Source organism: Arvicanthis niloticus, chromosome 2 (assembly GCF_011762505.2).
Source record: "Arvicanthis niloticus isolate mArvNil1 chromosome 2, mArvNil1.pat.X, whole genome shotgun sequence".
Lineage (NCBI taxonomy): Eukaryota > Metazoa > Chordata > Mammalia > Rodentia > Muridae > Arvicanthis > Arvicanthis niloticus.
The window spans coordinates 83,141,411-83,161,225 of record NC_047659.1 but is presented as its reverse complement, the minus strand read 5'-3'; the positions used below and the strand labels follow the sequence as shown (position 1 = coordinate 83,161,225).

The window sequence follows — 19,815 nt, the reverse complement described above, 5'->3', positions numbered from 1 at the left end:
AAACAGCAGGAGTCCAGAAAGCAAGGGTGTGTTATGTCTCAGCAAACTGGTAAACACTGAGACCTTCAGGACAACTCTTAAGGCTATGGGAAAAAACTCTAAATACATGAGTTTAAATACATATACTTTCTCAACTACGCAAAAAATAATGTTGCAATATGAGTTATATGAGGAGCCTTATGAATTTAAAGGAACAAAGGCAGGCAGATTTCTGAGTTTGAGGTCAGTTTGTGACAGCAAGATTAGACCCAGGTATAACAGAAATGGTAATTTCAGGGCACAACCCCCCAACCCCCCCCCCCCCCCCCCCCCCCCCCGCCAAAGTAGCTTAGCCTTTTTGCTTAACAAAGGTAGACAAATTTCTGACTTCTTTTGCAATGTTAAGAAAAAAAATGTATGCTTGCTGTCTCCTAAGAATCAGAGGGCTGGAGTCAGAGGATGCTGATTCATAAAATAATCAAAGGAAACTTAGAGTAAATGACTGGATTTATATGTAAAATAAAAGGCTGGACCTGTGTTCTGCAGGGGATGAGCTATCCAGAGACATTTTTAGAATAAAAAAAGAGAGCTGCACAGAGAACTGATACACACACAAGCAAACAGGACATGGACAGAGAGATCTCTAAGATCTCTAAGTCTGCAAGGAAGCAGAATATAGACAGAGATCTCCAGAGAGAAAGCAGAGCACAGAGAGAAGCAGACTGGAAACGCTGTATCAAGCAGTGAAGAGGTCAGTTCAGAGCCTTTGGAAAATTCCACTGGCCCCTCCCCACCTGGAAGAAAGAGGTCATGGAGCACATAGGATAGGCGCCCCTCCCCTCAGGAAGGGAGAGGCTGATTACATTCCTCTGGAAGACCACAGGGGGTGACAAATCATTGGCCCCCACAGATAAGGAAAACCTTATTCCCTAGGGAGCAATCAGCTTAAAAGCCATACTCTTCTGCCAATTATGTTGTGCCCAATGGATGTTGCTCTATTCTACCCCTGAAAACTGCATAAAAACTGGCTGAATGGGCTACCCAGAATGGTCACTGGGATGTTGGTAAATATTTGTTTATTCTAGATGCATACAAATTTACATATTGAAGGACCTTAGAAGCTTTTTCCAGTCCCACACTCTCCTTACAGCTTCCCCCTCCCACCTGTGGTCAAGGTTAGGCCAAGTTCCATTCTCCATCCACACGAAAATTCCTGAATAAAAAATTATCAGAGTATACTGACAGTCACTTGACCCTCTGGAAAGTCCCAGGTAGAGATCAAATGTGTCTCATGCTTGCTAGTCAATAGATTTAAAGGTCAATATGCTTAACCAATAAGTTTGAACTGTAATCTTGCTGATGTAACCTGTGCCCCTAAAAAGTATAAAAACTGCTTGTAATAGCCATTCAGGGTCACCTTCTAGTCATTTGCCTTGATGGACTAATTGAAGGTCCACCCCGACTTGCCAGATAATAAACCTCTTGCTTTTGAAACTGTCTGCATCTCAATGTCTCACTCGGTGACATCCTGAAATAAGTACCACTGATGGAGGGTTGGGGTCTTACAATATATAACATGAGGGTTATCAAGAATAACACCCCTAGAAAGACAGAAAGATGTATCCCACAATCTTTCAATATTATACTGATAATAAGAATCTGTGAGACTGTTTGCAGGAATATAATTTGCCTCACATTTAATATTATTGAAAGTCTTCAACTTAACAAAATAGCATGGAACCTAATAGCTTTGTTCAATAGATATATAAATAATGTCTTCCCATGGAGCAATAACTACAAAATATATACTTATTTTTATGTAACACAATAAATTCATAGTAACATTGAAAGAAAGAAGACCTTTTCCTAAAGCAGGAAGACAACCATGTGTACTATTGCTTACAGAATAACAAACTAAAGATCATTTTCAGAAGAAATGTATCATAAGCAACTCCAGAATGGATGCTGTTCAGTTTGTGGAGAGAAGATTACCATATATTTCATGTCAAAATCTGAAATATGTTAATTCTGTGATCTGTATCTGTCCTAAAGCAACCACAAACCCTTCACTTTTCCTCTTTCTCTCAGCTTGCAGCCAGCCTTCTTGATAGTAGCACTGATTGAATTTTTTCAGCCAACATACTTGGGACTTATACCCCACTGCTCAGTTCAAAGGGCATGCATACCTTTACTTGTTTGTCAATACTCTTCTCAATAAAGGAGGTCATGTTCTCAACTTCTTTTATAAAGGCTGTCACTCACTAAGACTCTGAAGAATCTTTCTTCTCCTCCTCAACCCCAATACAGCCCTTCTCCATTTGACCCATTTTATTCTGTAACTGAATTACATTGAAACAATCTATGTATTTTGTTCATAATTTACCATTATAGACACATCTACACACCTCAGACAGTAAAAGGACCCTTACTTGGATGTGGGGAGCCAACAGAAGGCGGCTATCATCCTTGCAGCCATCTTGAGCCATATACCCTGAAAAGAGACTTGATTACAATAACATACAACAGCTGAGCACACTCTGATAACATCTTGTTTTAGATACCCAGGATCTTCCCTTGGGTGTGTGAGACTTAAAGGTGTGATTTAGAGCCAAGACTTAAGGGTGTGACTTAAGGTGTGATTTAGAGATAAGACCTAAGGGCGTGACTTAAGGGTGTGACTTAGAGGCGTGGCTTAGAAGTGAGACATATAAAAGGCAAGAGGCAGACAGAAGAAATTATTAAGTATTAGGCCCAGGTAGTAGGCACTTGAGACTCGAGACAGGCAACTATTATTAGACACTTGGAAGAAGTAACTTGGAACTGGGAAAAAGACTAGCAATTTAGGACTGGGATTAGGATGTGAGACTTGGTACTAGGAACTAGGGACTAGGAACTCAAGACTTGGGACTTGGACTAAGAATAGAGACTGAAGAATAAATGGGATCGAATCACACTCTGTTTGATCTCCATTCCTCGAGTCCATCCTCACTCTCTCTCTTGCTGAACCCTGACCCACTGACTGGAGCAGCTTGGGGCAGTGCAGGCTCTAACAATTTAGCCCCCAAGACTTTTGGCAGTGCGGGTTCCAACACTGACAGAGCGGTCCTTGGCTCCCAAGCGTGGGGCAGAGTGGATCACAACATTTTTGGTGCCTAACATGAGGCAGCTTGGCCCACAACACTTAGATACATCATTTCCAGCTTGACCTGGGGATTTCCATTCATACAGCTCCTGCTCATGGTGGCAGATATATTCCAGTCTCAGTACCCATTGAAGTCTTATTTAAAAACACATTTCCTTTTACTGTGATTTCATATTTATTATAAAAGTTTATTGAACCACTTTTGCAAAACGAGTTTAATAAATAAGCTGGACTATATACAGACATATAATAAAAAAATTACATGGTTCTTGGAGAAAGAAAATTATGTGTGTTATAAATATTTGTTATAGGAAGGCTGGGGTACTCTAACTCAACCTGAAAAGCTATGAGTTCCTCAAATGTAATATCCTCAACCTTGCCTAAAGAAGCAAATCTATCATTAATTTTTACAGTCAATAGCAGAATCATCTCAGGAAGATTACCTGTTAGTTTGTAACTTCCCCTCGATGGCTGGTGGTAATAAAGAATATCAAATTCTGCAATAGTGTCAATAAAAAAGAGATTTACAGTGATTATTGCATAGGATATTGGGAAGTATAATTATTTTTTAAAGTATCTGTAAGAATGAAAATATACTTGAAAGAAAGAAAGATAATAATGGACTTAGCAATAAGAAGTTAGAGAAAAAGGACTAATTAGAACATGCAGAAAGGTCAAGAGTCTGAATTATTTGTTTATTTGCTTGCAACTGTTTTTATTTTTCATTATTAATATTATTTTCATTCTATTTATTCTGATCATGGTTTCACTTACTCTTAGTCCTTGCAGATGACCTTCACACTCCCTATCAAATCAATTACAGATTTCTTCTTTATCTCTCCCTTTAGAAAACAGACAAACAAACAAACAAAAAAACAAACAGAAATCTAAGTAAAAGTTAAAAATGAAAAGAAAAAGAAACACGCAACGAAATTTAAAAATCAAAATCAAGAACTGTAGTTTATGACAAAAAAGCAAAAGGCAGTATGACAAAATTATCCAAATGAAGCAATATGAGACAAAAATAATACAAAAATACCATTACTACATTTTGTGTTGGCTATATATGACTGGAAACTGAGTCTATACTTTACTGTGGTTAATATATACCCTTTGGGAAAAAATGATTTTTTTTCTTTTACAGGCAGACCTATACTGGAGACAGTTTCTTGGCTAGGGATGAGAGCTCTTATCTACCTCCCAGTAGCATGCTAGAATCCCATCCAGTAGGAAACTGTGCAGGCTCCATGTGTGCTGCCACAGTCTCTGTGAGTTCATAGTGTATCAGCTCTGCTGTGTTTAGAAAACACTGTTTCCTTGACACCATCCATGTTTTTGGTTCTTACAATCATTTTGCCTCCTGTCTCACATAGATTCCCAAGCCATGAAAAGGAGGTTGATAAAGACATCCCTTGTAAAACTGAGTATTCCAATGGTTCAACCTTTCCACAAAATGTCCAGTTATCTTCCTCTGTGATTGTTCCCATCTAATTAAGAAGCTTATCTAATGATGGCTGAGCAAGGTACATCTGTAGATATTGCTATAACAAATGTGAGACAGGCTTTTCTGTAACCATAGCTGGCCTCCAACTTACTATTTATCCAATTCATGATCTTCAATATTGCTACCTCCCACCTGGCACCACAAAAATTATCTAGATTTTAAAACAAAAACACAGCAAAAAGAGGGCATTGTGCTAATAGTGTAAAGAAAGGAGAAATTATATATGGTTTAGTTGCTGTATCTCTTTGGAAAATTCACCATGTATATTTAATGGCTTGCTCTTTGAGAACATAGTTTGATAATTAGGAGTAGGAATTACTATATTCTTTACCTACGGATAAAAGACTAACTCTGATACTTCAACCCTCTAAAACTAAGTGTCTCCAGGATAAAATGGATCTAAAACTATAGCACTGGAAATTGTGTGATGTTTAAGTGAGATAATATGCTAAGCATAGTGTCTTTTGCAGAAATATATTTCAGTAGAAGTTATGTGTTATCATGTGCATTGGATATCATACTTTACTTCCACATGTATATAATTCATTAATAAATATTCCATATGTATATTATTGAGTTCTTAAAATGTTGTAAATATTTATTCATATAAATATTCAATCTGACTCCACAATAGCATATGTAAACAAAAACAAAACATACACCTTGTAAACCAGGCAAAATATTCAGTTTGTGAAGAACAGCATTATTGTGAAATGTAACAAAAACCTTTCTCATAGAAGAAAAGGAATGGGAGAAAGAAATCCATCTTTAAGATGCCCTGACCCACGGTACCTTGGACAGGGTTCCCTAAGAGAAAGGGGGAGAGAATGAAAGGGACAGGAGCTGCAAAGAACAGGACCAAGTCAAGTTTTCTGATCAAGGTCTGTTGAACTGTATTTTTTTTTTCAGGCAATTTATATAAGCAGGGAAGGGGGTAATGTGTTTGGGGGGATTTCACAGAAGCTGGGCATTCTGCCAAGGCAGATATTTTGCAACCCCAATGTTTTTGTCTGGCTCAGGGCGCAGCAACCACTTTCCTTAGGGTGCAGTGACCATTGGCCACTTACTTTCTCAGGAGTTGATAGCTGAGGAAAAACAAAACCTAAAACTATTCTCTTAAAATGGAGTAAGGTTGGCTCCTGGTATTAAGAGTCAAACGAAACAAAATGAAACAAAACAAAACAAAATTTAACATATCTGCTTTTGAAATAACAAAAAATTAGCCCATTTTATCCACTTAATTTAATATCTTAGCAGCTTTTTTTCTTTCTTTATCATTCAAATAATTTACAATGTATGGGTTATTTTGAAGGCCATGTAGGCCTTGAACTTCTGAGTCTCCTGCTTTACCCTGTGCATACTACTACTGAAGACATGAGCCCCTTTATATTGCTATTTTTCATTTCTTCTTATGTTAAATCCTGATCACTACACTTCAGTTTCCTAATGTTACTTAGTCCACTTATCTCTACAAAGTATTAAGATCAAAAGAGATATATCTTAATATTATGGGGTGATACCTTTTCATTTCTTATCAGAAGGTGTAAATCTACTCTTCAAATCAATCAACCAAATAAGTGACTCTGTGGTTTACAATTTTGAGTTTCTAGGACCCTCCAATTTTTGGTCAACATTTTTTTCTATAACCAACACTTCTTTTGAATTTGAATTAGAATCAATTGAAAAAGAAGAATGTAATTCCAATATAATGCCAATGTTAAATGTGGAGAGCATGTTGCTATGTGAAGAAACATACACAGACACAGAAACACACATGCACAAACAATAATGTATGCTCTCAATTATATGCAGACTTTTAAAAAGTTGATTAAGCAGAAAGTTGTAGAACTGTAATCATCAGTAGTAGAGAGGGTGAAGAAATAGAAGAGAAGATTAGAGTTTATAAATTTTCAGTTTTATGTGGTTAACTATTCTAGAGAATTATTGTACAGAATGCAAAGTATACTTATTATATGATGAAAAGTTGAAAGAGATTTTAGATGCTTTTATTGCACACATAGTAAGAATATGGAGCTTCACTATTTGTATGTATATCAAAAGATAATGATGTTCACTGTTTTAAAATGGATTTAAAAGAAAATACAAATTGTACAAACTATAATAAGATTCTTTTCACGAGTTATGGGCATACCATGGATTGGTCATAAAGTAATAAAAGATAATCATCAAGAAACAAATGATTCTTTTGCTCTTTTCAGGTGTCGAAATGCTTGTTTAAATGTATATGTGAACTGTAAAACTACAGACAAGATTATTTCTCTTTAAAAATAAATATTACATTTATTTATGGGTGTGCACATTGGCCCATTTTGTAGATTGATCTATCTATCTATCTATCTATCTATCTATCTATCTATCTATCTATCTATCTATCTACACTAACTCATGCCACAGCACAGGTGTGGAGGTCACAAGACAACTTCAAGGAGGTGGTCTCTCCTTCTATGAGGGTAACAGGAATTGACTTAGATCATCAGGTTTGGCAGCTAGTGACTTTAACTGGTATAGAAACTCACTGGTCCATGTGATTCATCATATAACACATATATTTTCAAAACATGCAAAATATTAATGCAAAAAATTACAAATATATATATATATATATATATATATATATATATATATATATATACATATATACAGGTTTTTTCGAGACAGGGTTTCTCTGTATAGCCCTGGCTGTCCTGGAACTCACTCTGTAGACCAGGCTGGCCTGGAACTCAGAAATCCGCCTGCCTCTGCCTCCCAAGTGCTGGGATTAAAGGCATGTGCCACCACCGCCCGGCTACAAAAATATTTGTAAAGTGAAAAGAATTTTTTTATTACTGAGTTCTTGTATTAAATTCAGTAGAAGTTAGAGGCTACTGATCCCTGTGGAGTACAAAAGCAAAAGTTTTTCCAACTGCTTGATCCTTTAATGCTGATTAGAGGGAGATGAAAGTAGATGTGTTTAGAATAATCAGAGTTCACTAATAATTCACAAAATCAATAAAACAATAATAAAAATGCCCCAGACATTCAAGAGTTAAGTACACTGAATATTGAACAAAACAAAATTACACAAACTCCAAAGTTTTTCCAACTGCTTGATGCTTTAATGTGATAGTGGGAAAGTTTCCAAGGCAGACATAACTGCTGTCAAGTGTATATAAGCCACACTGAGGTGAAACACTCTTGACAAAACTGGTTATAGCAGGGATGACAATGAAATAGCTGCAGATTCAAGGGAGAATTAGAGGAACAGCAGTCAAAAAGAAGGAACTGTTTACAAGGTGTTTACAAGGTTTGTTCATTTGTCTTAGTAGCAGAATTATTTTTTACCATCTTGATGATTTTACAGTGGGTCTTGCATTTGTAACTGTTGTGGTTGATGAAAAAGTTGTACAAAAATTCATTGTACAAGTTTTCACTTTCAACAAATCCTTGAGACTGCTGGACATTTAATGCATTTTCCATGTTTACATCTGATGAGTTCTTACTGTACTCTTATAAGCTTCAAGTCTCTCAGCTTGGAAAACTATTGTGTTCATGGGACACTGAATGCATTCTAATGTTTCATGATTATATTTGTATTATTGGATTCTGTATTTTCTCAAAATACAGACAATATACTAGGAAAGTAGTTGACAGAGATTAGAGGGAGATGAAAGTGGATGGGTTTAGAATAATCAGAGTTCACTAATAATTCACAAAATCAATAAAACAATGATAAAAATGCCACAGACATTCAAAAGTTAAGTACACTGAATTTTGAACAAAACGAAATTACACAAAATCATAAGTAAACTTTGTATTTGTATTTTAACTTTAAAGAGAAAAGTACCCACTTTGCAAATATCATTAATTTTCTTAGTCTTCTCAAAACGAAGATTCCTGTCAGTTATCTACTAATCTGGAAGTAATATTGGGGGATTTAGAGACAAGTTGTGTTGCATTCCATCATTACTACTTTATTGCAACAATTTGCACAGGAAAATTCATAAACAACACTTTTAACAAAATACTTTTTAAAGTACTTAATGGAAATATTTTACAGTATCTGTTAACAGTTTGATGTTTTAATTTTCCAGTATTAAATCTAAAAGTAATAAAGAGAAAGTATAGAAATTAAGTTGAGGAATATAAGTAAAGGGATAAGGAAGGAAGGTACAAAGAAAGGTAGAAGAAAAAAGGAAGGAGGAAAGAAAGAAAGAAATGATTGAGAGGCAGTGTAAGGTTTCTTGAAATTTTTGTTCAAACTATTATATGAAATCTAAGCATTTGGAGTTGAAAGCCTGTAAGTATAGGATAAAAAGGAACATCACTCAGGCCTAGAAATATATTACCTTTCAAAGATAGGCTTTTATGGATAAGACCACAGTTCAAGAAAACATAATACTAACAATGTATCTTCAGAGCCCAGGTTCTCAATTTATTTGACCAACAGATTTTATCAACAAGATATCTTGGCTTATTTTATGTGTTGACGCACAGCCAAAAATAGAGCTGAGATTTTTAAATTTAAATTTTTAGTTTATGTTTGAAATATGTCAATAGAAGGTCAGTCTTAAATTGCAATGGTCTAAAAGCTCTAGCTACGTCTCAGATATTCTTTTTTGTTTGTTTGTTTTTGTTTGTTTGTTTGTTTTTGTTTTTCAAGACAGGGTTTCTTTGTGTAGCTCTCGCTGTCCTAGAACTCACTCTGTAGACCAGGCTAGCCTCGAACTCAGAAATCCTCTGCTGGGATTAAAGGCGTGCGCCACCACAGCTCGGCTATATCTCAGATATTCAATGAAGAAAATTATCATTGAATCTGTACAGAGAAGGTGGATTTAAGGCTTAGAAACTGTAAGAATAATATCTATAAGGACAATATTTTTTACTAATATTTTAAACAATATATACTTTGTCTTTCAGATATATGAATTTGTTGAGCCGCCATTCTATGATTAATGAAGCTTTCCTGCTAAGACACAATATACAAATACAAGAAAGACATATTTTGAATGTGTGTTGGATAAGTTTCTAAAATTTTAATTTTTATTAGTCCTGTTTTCTTAACTCTTATCAAAGTGTTACTGTTTTTATTCCAGGAATCCTTGGTTTAACACTCTCTCTCTCTCTCTCTCTCTCTCTCTCTCCCTTTCCCTCTCATCTGTCTTTTTTCTACAAGTCTTTAATATTACTTACTAAATGGAAGATTCTAATCATACTGTGGTTTCTGAGTTTATTTTTCAGGGATTGTGTACCTCAAGAGAACTTGAGATTTTTCTCTTACTACCATTTTCTGCCCTCTACCTGATGACTGTGGTAGGCAACCTCTTTGTAGTGATATTGATCATCATTGATCATCATCTCCATTCTCCTATGTACTTTCTGTTAGCTAATCTCTCATTTGTTGACTTCTGCTATTCCTCAGTAAATACACCAAAACTGACCATAGATTTACTAAAAGAAAATAAAACCATTTCCTTTGGGGGCTGCATAAGCCAGATTGTCTGTGGACATTTCTTTGCGGGAGGTGAGATGGTACTTCTTGTAACAATGGCCTATGACAGATATGTGGCCATCTGCAGGCCACTCCACTACAGCAGCATCATGGACAGACAGAAATGCATCTGGCTCGTTGTGATATCAGGGATTATTGGATTTGTGCATGCCATTAGTCAGATGGTCTTGATTTTGGATCTACCTTTCTGTGGACCTAGAGTGATAGACAGCTTTTTCTGTGATATTCCTTTGGTGATGAAATTAGCCTGCATGAATACTGATAATCTGGGAATCCTAATAAATGCTGACAATGGTGTTTTAGCAACGACTTGTTTCATCCTCTTGCTCATATCTTATACTTACATTCTATTAACTGTTCAACTTCACTCTAAAGATGGCTCATCAAAGGCACTGTCTACATGCACATCCCATATCATAGTGGTTCTGCTGTTCTTTGGGCCCATCATTTTCATCTATCTTTGGCCAGTCAACATCACTTGGGTGAACAAGTTTCTTGCTGTATTTTATTCAGTCATCACTCCTCTTCTGAATCCAGCCATCTATTCACTGAGAAATAAAGATATTAAGAATTCCATAAAGAAGATGATAAATCACATGTGAATTCAGAATAATTTTTAGAGTTCTCATGTTATCAGAAAATTTCTTTTTTTATATCAGTTTAGCCATATATTGACTTGACATTGAATCCCATATTTTTACTTTGGGAAGCCATTGGTTGGTAGATATTAGTATATGTGTATGAAAATAATTATTTGAAAATATATTTAAAAGTCTAACTGAAGAGTTTTACCAGTTAAAAAAGTTATACTTGAGCATAATAAACCTTTTTATGCCTGAATATTAGGTGATAAAATGGATATAAATATGATAGTCAAACTATTTTACTGAATATTGCTAGTGTCCCTAAACCTGTGCAATCACAATCTATTATTAATTACTAGATTATTAATCAGTATATTATCATTAATAATGTTTTATTTGTGTTACTTATTCAATCTTACATTTTAATATATATATTAAACATTATATATATACATATATATATGTATGTATATATATATATATATATATATATATATAAAATATGTGCCAATATATAACATTATGTGGCATATATAACATTATGTGCCATTCCAAATTCTAATTTGCTAGAGAAAATAATAAACTTGTAAAGTCTGTATCTTATTAGGAATCAAAATGTTAAATAAATCAAATCATAATTCTGGTGATCTCATCTCTAAGCAATATATATCAGTTGTTAAGGTTCATTTGAATCTTGAATTTCCCTTTATTTTTACAAAAAGAACCAAAATATTCATATTTGACTCTACTCCCATAAATTCATTTGCATGATCATTATTTTAGTTTATATAATAAAGTAACATGACTTTCAAGGTATTTTAAGTAAAGATTTTACATGCTTGAAAATTATATCCATATTTTTATGTCTCTATATAATGTTCATCCTAGCTATTGTTTGATAATGTATATCATTTGTGAAAAAACCTATTTGTTTATATATCTATATATCTATATATATACAGTTTAAAATCTAGTTTATACTCAGATGTAAGTCATGATTTCTTAAATATCTGTCCTAATATTTGTTATGTAATAGTTATAATAAATTTGTATATATATTCAAATAAGTTAAATAGGCTGTAACAAATTATCCACAAAACCACCAAATGGCTGCATCATGTCTTTCAGAAATTACAGGTAAGTATGGCTGATACATCTGGCCATGTACCTTGATGGATGTATATGGTGGATGCTTGGCATTTTGTTCAGAAAAACTTTGTTCAACTATGCTAATAGATTTAACCATGAACAATTTTAATTTACCATATTACTTTATTCTTAGTGATGTCTTCGACAATATCTACAAACCTAATGGCATCTGATTACTATCCCTGGCCCCTTTTTTTCTCTCCCATTCCTACTGCTCCCTCCCTATACACAGGAGTTCCTTTTTACCTTTATCTATTTTTCTATTACATATTCAACACTGGGTTTAAGAATAGCATTCTTTGTGCCCATTGGTTTGTAACTATTCCTATTTAATTGTGATCTCATCAGTAAATCACAACTAAAAAAAATGCCTGGCTTTGCCCCCAAATCATTATAAATACTCACAGTTCAACAAGGACTACATCCTACTCACTGATCTACAGTTGACTACTGACTATTATTTCTGTGGGTCCCATAGTAAGTAGCCTTGAAATCACAAATGAACTGGTGACATGCCATTAATATAGCATTTCACAGGTCTTCTCTCACTATTTATAAGCTTTTAACTTCTTTCTGCCCCAGTATTCAAGGCTTAAATCACCATTATTTTACAAGCAATGTGAAACCTACACACTACTGTTCTCAGCTGCTCCCAAGCATACTATAACAACAGAAGATCTTGAGGTTTTCTTACTAAACTACACCATTAGACTGTAAAATTGTCTCTTTTACATGATTTCTAAGAATACAATTTTAATTAAATTTTAGCAATTCAATGAAATTTCCTCTCAGTAATGTCTATTTTAATAACAAACAAAACAGAGGCCTGTGATAAAGTGCCAGCAGCAGGCTGGGATAGAGACATCTGCAGCAGCTCCTTGTAAACCAGGGTGGTGGTTGTATCTGGGACCCAGAGAAGCAGAAGACACATTCCTCCAGGGGACCTGCCATCTGAAATAAGGGACTGCCTGCACTAGGCCAGGATGGAGACATCTCAGTAGTCTGAGGCAGCTCTTGTAAAAAACAGTTGCTCTCATTTCTCCTAACCTTAGTTCTGGACAATGGCTGTATGGATTTCATTTATGTGTGACTGCTTTTCAGTTAGCCTTGGTGTGCATAATTATTATATGTGACTTTCCTACTGCTTTCTCCTACTGTGGTGAATTCTATGAAACTAGAAGTTCCTTGATGGAACAATTCTTAGACAACTAAAAATTGAGGCACAGGGCAGAGCACAGAACAGTCCTAATGGCCCAGGTGCATTCTGTATGTTATCATCTTAGAAACAATGTAATAACTGTGCAATAGTAGTTCCATATTAATACTTGAGTTGCAAAGAAAGTTTGAAGAAGTTTTTAGAAAATGAAATAGAGCCAACATTGGGACGCCAAGAACGAAAATATCTATTGAAGTTATAAAATAAGTTTTGCATGATATTTAAGAGTGGTTCCTGGATAAAAAGTATAGATTACATACAATTATATATTAGTAAAACTAAGTCAAAACACTGGCACTCTTAGGGGAGTCACTCTGTACAGTGTGCAGAAGCAGAAAGATAGTGGAACTACTGAGTTAAGGGTTAACTTGTTTCTTTCTGGACACTGCCTGGCAGCTTTGCCCATGTCATTTATCACTAGAGCTTTATAGGAAAATGCAAGTAACTGTTGTCATAGCTCTGAGCTCTGAAGTATAATAAGTCAAAAGTTAAAGTTTAAATAATGGTAAGTTTGCAATTATTATTATTTTATCCACAGGCCTGGGAATATATATATATATATATATATATATATATATATATATATATAATAACTATTTCTATGATGGATAAAACTTATTTAGTGTTTATGTCAGAATATTATATTGTTTTGGATACAGAAAATTCCTTCATTATATATACTACTCATTACTATGTGTAATATTACATCTTATACATGACTTGAGTATATCTTATTTTAATGAGAAATACTATTATTAAATACAGCAAATCATATCGGGAAGAATAAACTGGCCTAACAATTAGAGCAGGGGATGTCTCTGACTCTCTTGCCTGCCTTTGGATCTCTTTCTCAAACTTAGGCTACTTTTCTGGCCTAAGTAGGAGAGGATGTGCTTAGTCCTGCTGGGACTTCATGAACCAGAGTGGGTTGGTGCCTATGTGGGACCTTCCCTTTTCAAAGGAAAAGGAGATGGATGAATGGGAGAGGAGGTGTGAGGGTAGAGCTAGAAGGAGAAGAGGGAAGGAACTGTGATCAGATTGTAAAATGAATAAATAATTTAAGGAGGAAAAATAAGAAATTTTATAAATAATAAGAGTATATTCTATATTCTAATTAAATGTTTAGTAAGAAGTTTACAAGGTGTTCTGTTGTTATTGTATTTCTATATACAGGTTAAAAACACGTAGTGTGTGGGTTTCACCTCACTTATAACATAATGATTTTAGCCATGATGAGGGGACAGAAAGAATACAAGAGCTTAAATATAGTGAGAAGAGATGCAAAATGCTATTTTGTTGGCATTGCACAAATTCATTCATGATTTCAAGGCTGCCTACTATGGGGCCCACACAGATAAGAGTCAGTAGTCAATTGTCGATCACTGAGTAGGCTATGTAGTCCTAAACTTCATGGCTGAACTGTGAGCATCTGATGATTTGGGGGCAAGGCCAGATATTGTTTTGGTTGTGACACACTAATGAGCTCACCATTCCAAAGGAATAGTTACAAGCCAATGGGTACAGAGAATGCTATTGTCACTCACTGGAGTGAATAAGTAAAGCAAAACAAAGAAAAAAAACCCATAAATTTAGAAAATAATCTCCTGCATGTAGAGAGAGAGCAACAGGAGTGGGAGGGAAAAAAAGAGGTTAGAGATAGTAATCAAATGTCATCAAGTTGCAGATAGTGTCAAAAAGAATATTTAATAAAAAAGTATGGTGATTTAAAATGGTCAAGAGTAAAATCTATCAGCACAGTTGAGTAACATTTTTCTGAACAAGACTCTAAAACCCTCTACCATATGTACCCATCAAGGTGCATGGCCAGACATGATTTCTAAAAATCATGCTTCAGATATTTGAATGTTTTGTTAAATAATTTGTAATATCCTATTTAACTTATTAGAATTTACATACAGATTAACTATGACCATTACCTTATAAATATTAGGATAGATATCCAAAAAATTATAACTTACATTTCTCTTTTGGAATAGACTACATTTCAGACTATTATAAACATGTATACATTTAATTTTATCCCACACATGATATACATTATCAAATTGTAAACAACATGAATAATGGTAGATAAACAATATATGATCCTGAAGATATAATACAAATATAATTAGTAAATATGTATATTATATGATATTTTCAATAACATATGATGTTTACCTAATTGGATTTCATAGTTATGTTATTTCATCATATAAAGTAAGATAATAACCACACAAATAAATTGAAGGAAGTATAGTCAAATATTTTGAATGCTTTTATTTCAGTAAAAAGTAAATGGAAATTCTAAATTTATATGAGTAATAAAAACTTAAAAAGTAACATTGATTGTGTAGAAATGAAACTACTAGCATTATGATTTTATTTGTTTATCATTTGATTTTTAAGTAGATCCAGGCTTTGCAAGTTATTTATCATTTCTGTAGCAAATTAGAATTTGGATTGGCACATAAAGATATATATGCTTTAAAAAGTAATATTGAATAAGAATTTTAAATAACATACTGTTAATAAAAATCTAATAATAATCTAGTGATTAATAATAACAGTGATTGCAGCATTGTGGGAGTATTGATAATGTTCAGCAAATCATGGTTACTATCATATTTATATCATTTTCATTATCTTCTAAATCAGACACAAAATAGTTTACTATGATGAAGGATCATTCTTTATAATTGGTGAAGATATAAATGTTAGACTTTTAATTGTACTTTCATAATAAGTTTTCATAGCCATACATTGACAGTTATAAATAGCTTGCAGAAATAAAATTATATGGCTCAGTTTCAAGTCAAGATGTGGCTAAGTGGTGTGGAAAAACAAAATTTCTGATTACATGAAAAATCTAAAAATTACTCTGAATTCACATGTGATTTATCATCTTCTTTATGGCATTCTTAATATCTTTATTTCTCAGTGTATAGATGGCTGGATTCAGGAGAGGAGTGATGACTGTGTAAAACACACCTAGAAATTTGTCCATCCAAGTGATGTTGACTGGCCACAGATAGATGAAAATGATGGGCCCAAAGAACAGCAGAACCACTATGATATGGGATGTGCATGTAGACAGTGCCTTTGATGAGCCATCTTTAGAGTGAAGTTGAACAGTTAATAGAATGTAAGTATAAGATATGAGCAAGAGGATGAAACAAGTTGTTGCTAAAACACCACTGTCAGCATTTATTATGATTCCCAGATTATCAGTATTCATGCAGGCTAATTTCATCACCAAAGGAATATCACAGAAAAAGCTGTCTATCACTCTAGGTCCACAGAAAGGTAGATCCAAAATCAAGATCAGCTGACTAATGGCATGCACAAATCCAATTATCCATGATATCACAACAAGCCAGATGCACTTCTGTCTGTCCATGATGCTGCTGTAGTGGAGTGGCCTGCAGATGGCCACATATCTGTCATAGGCCATTGTTACAAGAAGTACCATCTCACTTCCTCCAAAGAAGTGTATACAGAGGATCTGGCTCATGCAGCCTCCAAAGGAAATGGTTTTATTTTCTTTTAGTAGATCTATGGTCAGTTTTGGTGTATTTACTGAAGAAAGGCAGAAGTCAACAAATGAGAGATTAGCTAACAGAAAGTACATGGGAGAATGGAGATGATGATCAATGATGATCAATATCACTACAAAGAGGTTGCCTACCACAGTCATCAGGTAAAGAGAGGAAAATGGTAGTAAGAGAAAAATCTCAAGTTCCCTTGAAGTACACAATCCCTGAAAAATAAACTCAGAAATCACAGTATAGTTAGAATCTTCCATTTAGTAAATAATATTAAAGACTTATATTTTAAAAAGAGACAGATGATAGTGAAGAAGAAGAAGAGAGAGAGAGAGAGAGAGAGAGAGAGAGAGAGAGAGAGAGAGAGAGAGAGAATTTAAACAAGGATGTCCTAAAATACAAAAAAAAAAAAAAAAAAAAAAACAAACCCTTTTTGCTAAGAATCAAAAAAGCAGAAATGATGCCAATTGAAATCTTAGCAACTTATCCATTCCAAGTTTAAAGTATCTCTTTTTCTGTGTGTTTGTATATTATGTCTTAGCTGGGAAGGCTCCTTAATTTAGAATGATGGGTCAACATTTTTTCACACCTGAAAGACAATAAGTGTAGTATCAATATTAGTAGCAAATATTATTCTTATACTTTCTAAGTCTTAATTCTACCTTGTCTACATGGAATCAGATATTTTTCTTCAGTGAACATCTGAGACATAGTTAGATCCTCTTGACCATCATAATTCCATAATAAAAATTTCAAAAATAAACTCAAAATTCCAGTCTTATATATATTTTTGGTTGTATATCAATATACAGAATAAACTGAGTTTACTCTAATGTGTTGAGAATATCTGTTGGTCAAATAAATTGAGAACAGGAATGTTAAAGATCCATTGTCAGCATTATTTTTTCTTGAACTTTGGACTTATCCATAGAAACTTATCTTTGAATAACATGTATTTCTAGGCCTGGGAGATGTTACTTTTTGTCTGGTACTAATTGGCTTTCAATAATAAGTGGTTAGATTTCATATAACAGGTTAAGTAATAATTTCATGAAAGTTATTATGCTCTCAATCTTTTCTTTCTTCACTTTCTCATTTCATCCTTCTTGTACTTTCTCCATTCATTTATTCCTCATCTTTATTCCTCTACTTTTTATTTATTATTTTTAGGATTTATATTAGAAGATTAAAACATCAATCTATTAGCAGATATTGTATAATTTATCTTGAAAATCCATTAAAAATGTATTTTATTGAAAATATTTTTTATTGATTTTCCTTGTGCAAATCACTTTAATAAAGTAGTAATAATAAAATGCAAATACAAACTTGTCTCTAAAGCCTCCAATATTACTTCCAGACTAGTAGATAACTGACAGGGAGCTTGATTTTGAGAAGTCAAAGAAAATTAATTATATTTGTAAAAATAGGCACTTTACTCTTTAAAATGAAATACAAACACTGTCTTTATTTACATGTTTGTGATATTTCATTGTGTTCAAAATTTAGTGTACTTAACTCTTGAGTTTCTGTGACATTCTCATCATACCTTTTATTGATTTTGTGAATTATCAGTGAACTATGATTATTCTAAACACATCCACTTTCATCTCCCTCTAATAATTTCTGTTAACTACTTTCCTAGTATATTGCCTATATTTTAAGAAAATATAGAATAAAATAATACAAAGATAATCAGATAAGATGAGTATAAGTTTAGTGTCCCATGAACAATACTTTTCCAAGCTGAGAGACTTGGGACTTGTAGGAGTACAGTAAGAACTCATTAGACGTGGGCATGTAAAATTGCTTTAAGTGTCAAAAAGTCTCAAGGAATGTTGGAAAGCAAAACTTGTACAATGTCTTTGTCAAGCACAACAATTAGTAATACAAGACCCACTGTAAAACCATCAAGGAGGTAAAACAAAAATTGTGATACTGAAACAAATGAATGGACCTTAAATGATTAGTTGCAATAAAATACAATAGGCATTTTATGAAGTACTCACACTACAAGAATCACCCTGTTAACACTTCCTTTCTTTTGACTCATGTTTTCTCTAATCTTCCTTGAATCTGAAGCTACTTCATTGTTGTTCCTGTTGTGATCAGTTTTGACAAGAGTGTCTCACCTTAATGTGGCTTATATATACTGTCGGCAGTTATGTCTGCCTTGGAAAGATTCCCATTCTCATATTAAATAGAGCCAAGCACCTAGAAAGCTATTTGCTTTCATAGTCCTTGGGGATCCCTAGCCTCCAACTTCTCTGAATTTTATAAAAGAACTCAATAATAAAGAAAATACATTCCTTTCATTTTTAAAATATCCAGTAATTTTGACGTTAGTATTTTGCAGGTTTTGAAAACATACATGGTCTAAGATGAATCACATGAACCAGTGAGTTGCTATTGCAGGTAAAGTCACTAGTTGCCAAATCTGATGACTTGAGTCATTACCACATAGTAGAAAGAGAGACCACCTCCTTCAAGTCGCATTCTGACCTTCATACATGTGCTGTTTCATGGGTAGGCACACATATATAGACATGCCTAAACAATGTACACACACACATGCACACGCACGCACGCACGCGCGCGCACACACACACACACACACACAATGTAATATTTACTTTTTAAAAAGAGAGAATCTTGTCTTTATTTTCGCATTTTACATATACATTTGGACAACCATCTAAACACCTGGAAGTGACAGCAGCACCATTTTTTCTTCCTTATTATTGTTTTTAAACTTAATGATCAGCCCATAGCATGCCCATAGCTAATACAAATAATTCTAATATTGTTTCTACAATTTGAATTTCTTTTTACATCCATTACTAACAGTGATCACCATTGTGTTTTGGTATACATAAAAATAGTGAAATTGCAGTTTAGTAGTTTACATAGATACTGTGTGTGCATTAAAAGCATCAAAAACTTATTTAAACTTTTCATTATGTAATACTACTTTATTAATTTTCTTTCTCATGTTATACAATAATTCTCCAGACTAACCTCCTAAACCTGAAAATGTATAGACTCTATTCAAATTTTTTTTATGCAGTCTTCTACTAATGATAACATTTTTATTATTTTCTATTTATCCAAATTTTTAAAAGTCTGCATGTAACAGAGCATACAATATTTGTGTGTGTGTGTGTGTGTATGTATGTATGTATTTATT

General features: G+C 33.8%; 2 protein-coding genes across 2 annotated transcripts; one reads left to right on the top strand and one right to left on the bottom strand.

Annotated features, from left to right (window-relative positions):
- The first annotated feature begins 7,812 nt into the window (after positions 1-7,812).
- On the top strand, positions 7,813-11,082 carry LOC117704202 (olfactory receptor 4K3-like). Its single transcript, XM_034496244.2, has 2 exons — positions 7,813-7,929; positions 9,543-11,082. The coding sequence occupies exon 2, from the start codon at positions 9,819-9,821 to the stop codon at positions 10,734-10,736; it is 918 nt and encodes a 305-aa protein (XP_034352135.1). The 5' UTR covers positions 7,813-7,929; positions 9,543-9,818; the 3' UTR covers positions 10,737-11,082.
- Positions 11,083-14,768: 3,686 nt separating this feature from the next.
- Positions 14,769-18,771, bottom strand: LOC117704088 (olfactory receptor 4K3-like). Its single transcript, XM_076929422.1, has 2 exons — positions 18,638-18,771; positions 14,769-17,217 (listed from the first exon to the last, which is right to left on the bottom strand). The coding sequence occupies exon 2, from the start codon at positions 16,886-16,888 to the stop codon at positions 15,971-15,973; it is 918 nt and encodes a 305-aa protein (XP_076785537.1). The 5' UTR covers positions 16,889-17,217; positions 18,638-18,771; the 3' UTR covers positions 14,769-15,970.
- Positions 18,772-19,815: the final 1,044 nt, after the last annotated feature.

What these genes read in the sequence shown, in the direction of transcription:
- LOC117704202 (XM_034496244.2), top strand. Translation starts at nt 9,819, where the DNA reads ATGGAAGATTCTAATCATACTGTGGTTTCTGAGTTTATTTTTCAGGGA.
- LOC117704088 (XM_076929422.1), bottom strand. Translation starts at nt 16,888, where the DNA reads ATGGAAGATTCTAACTATACTGTGATTTCTGAGTTTATTTTTCAGGGA.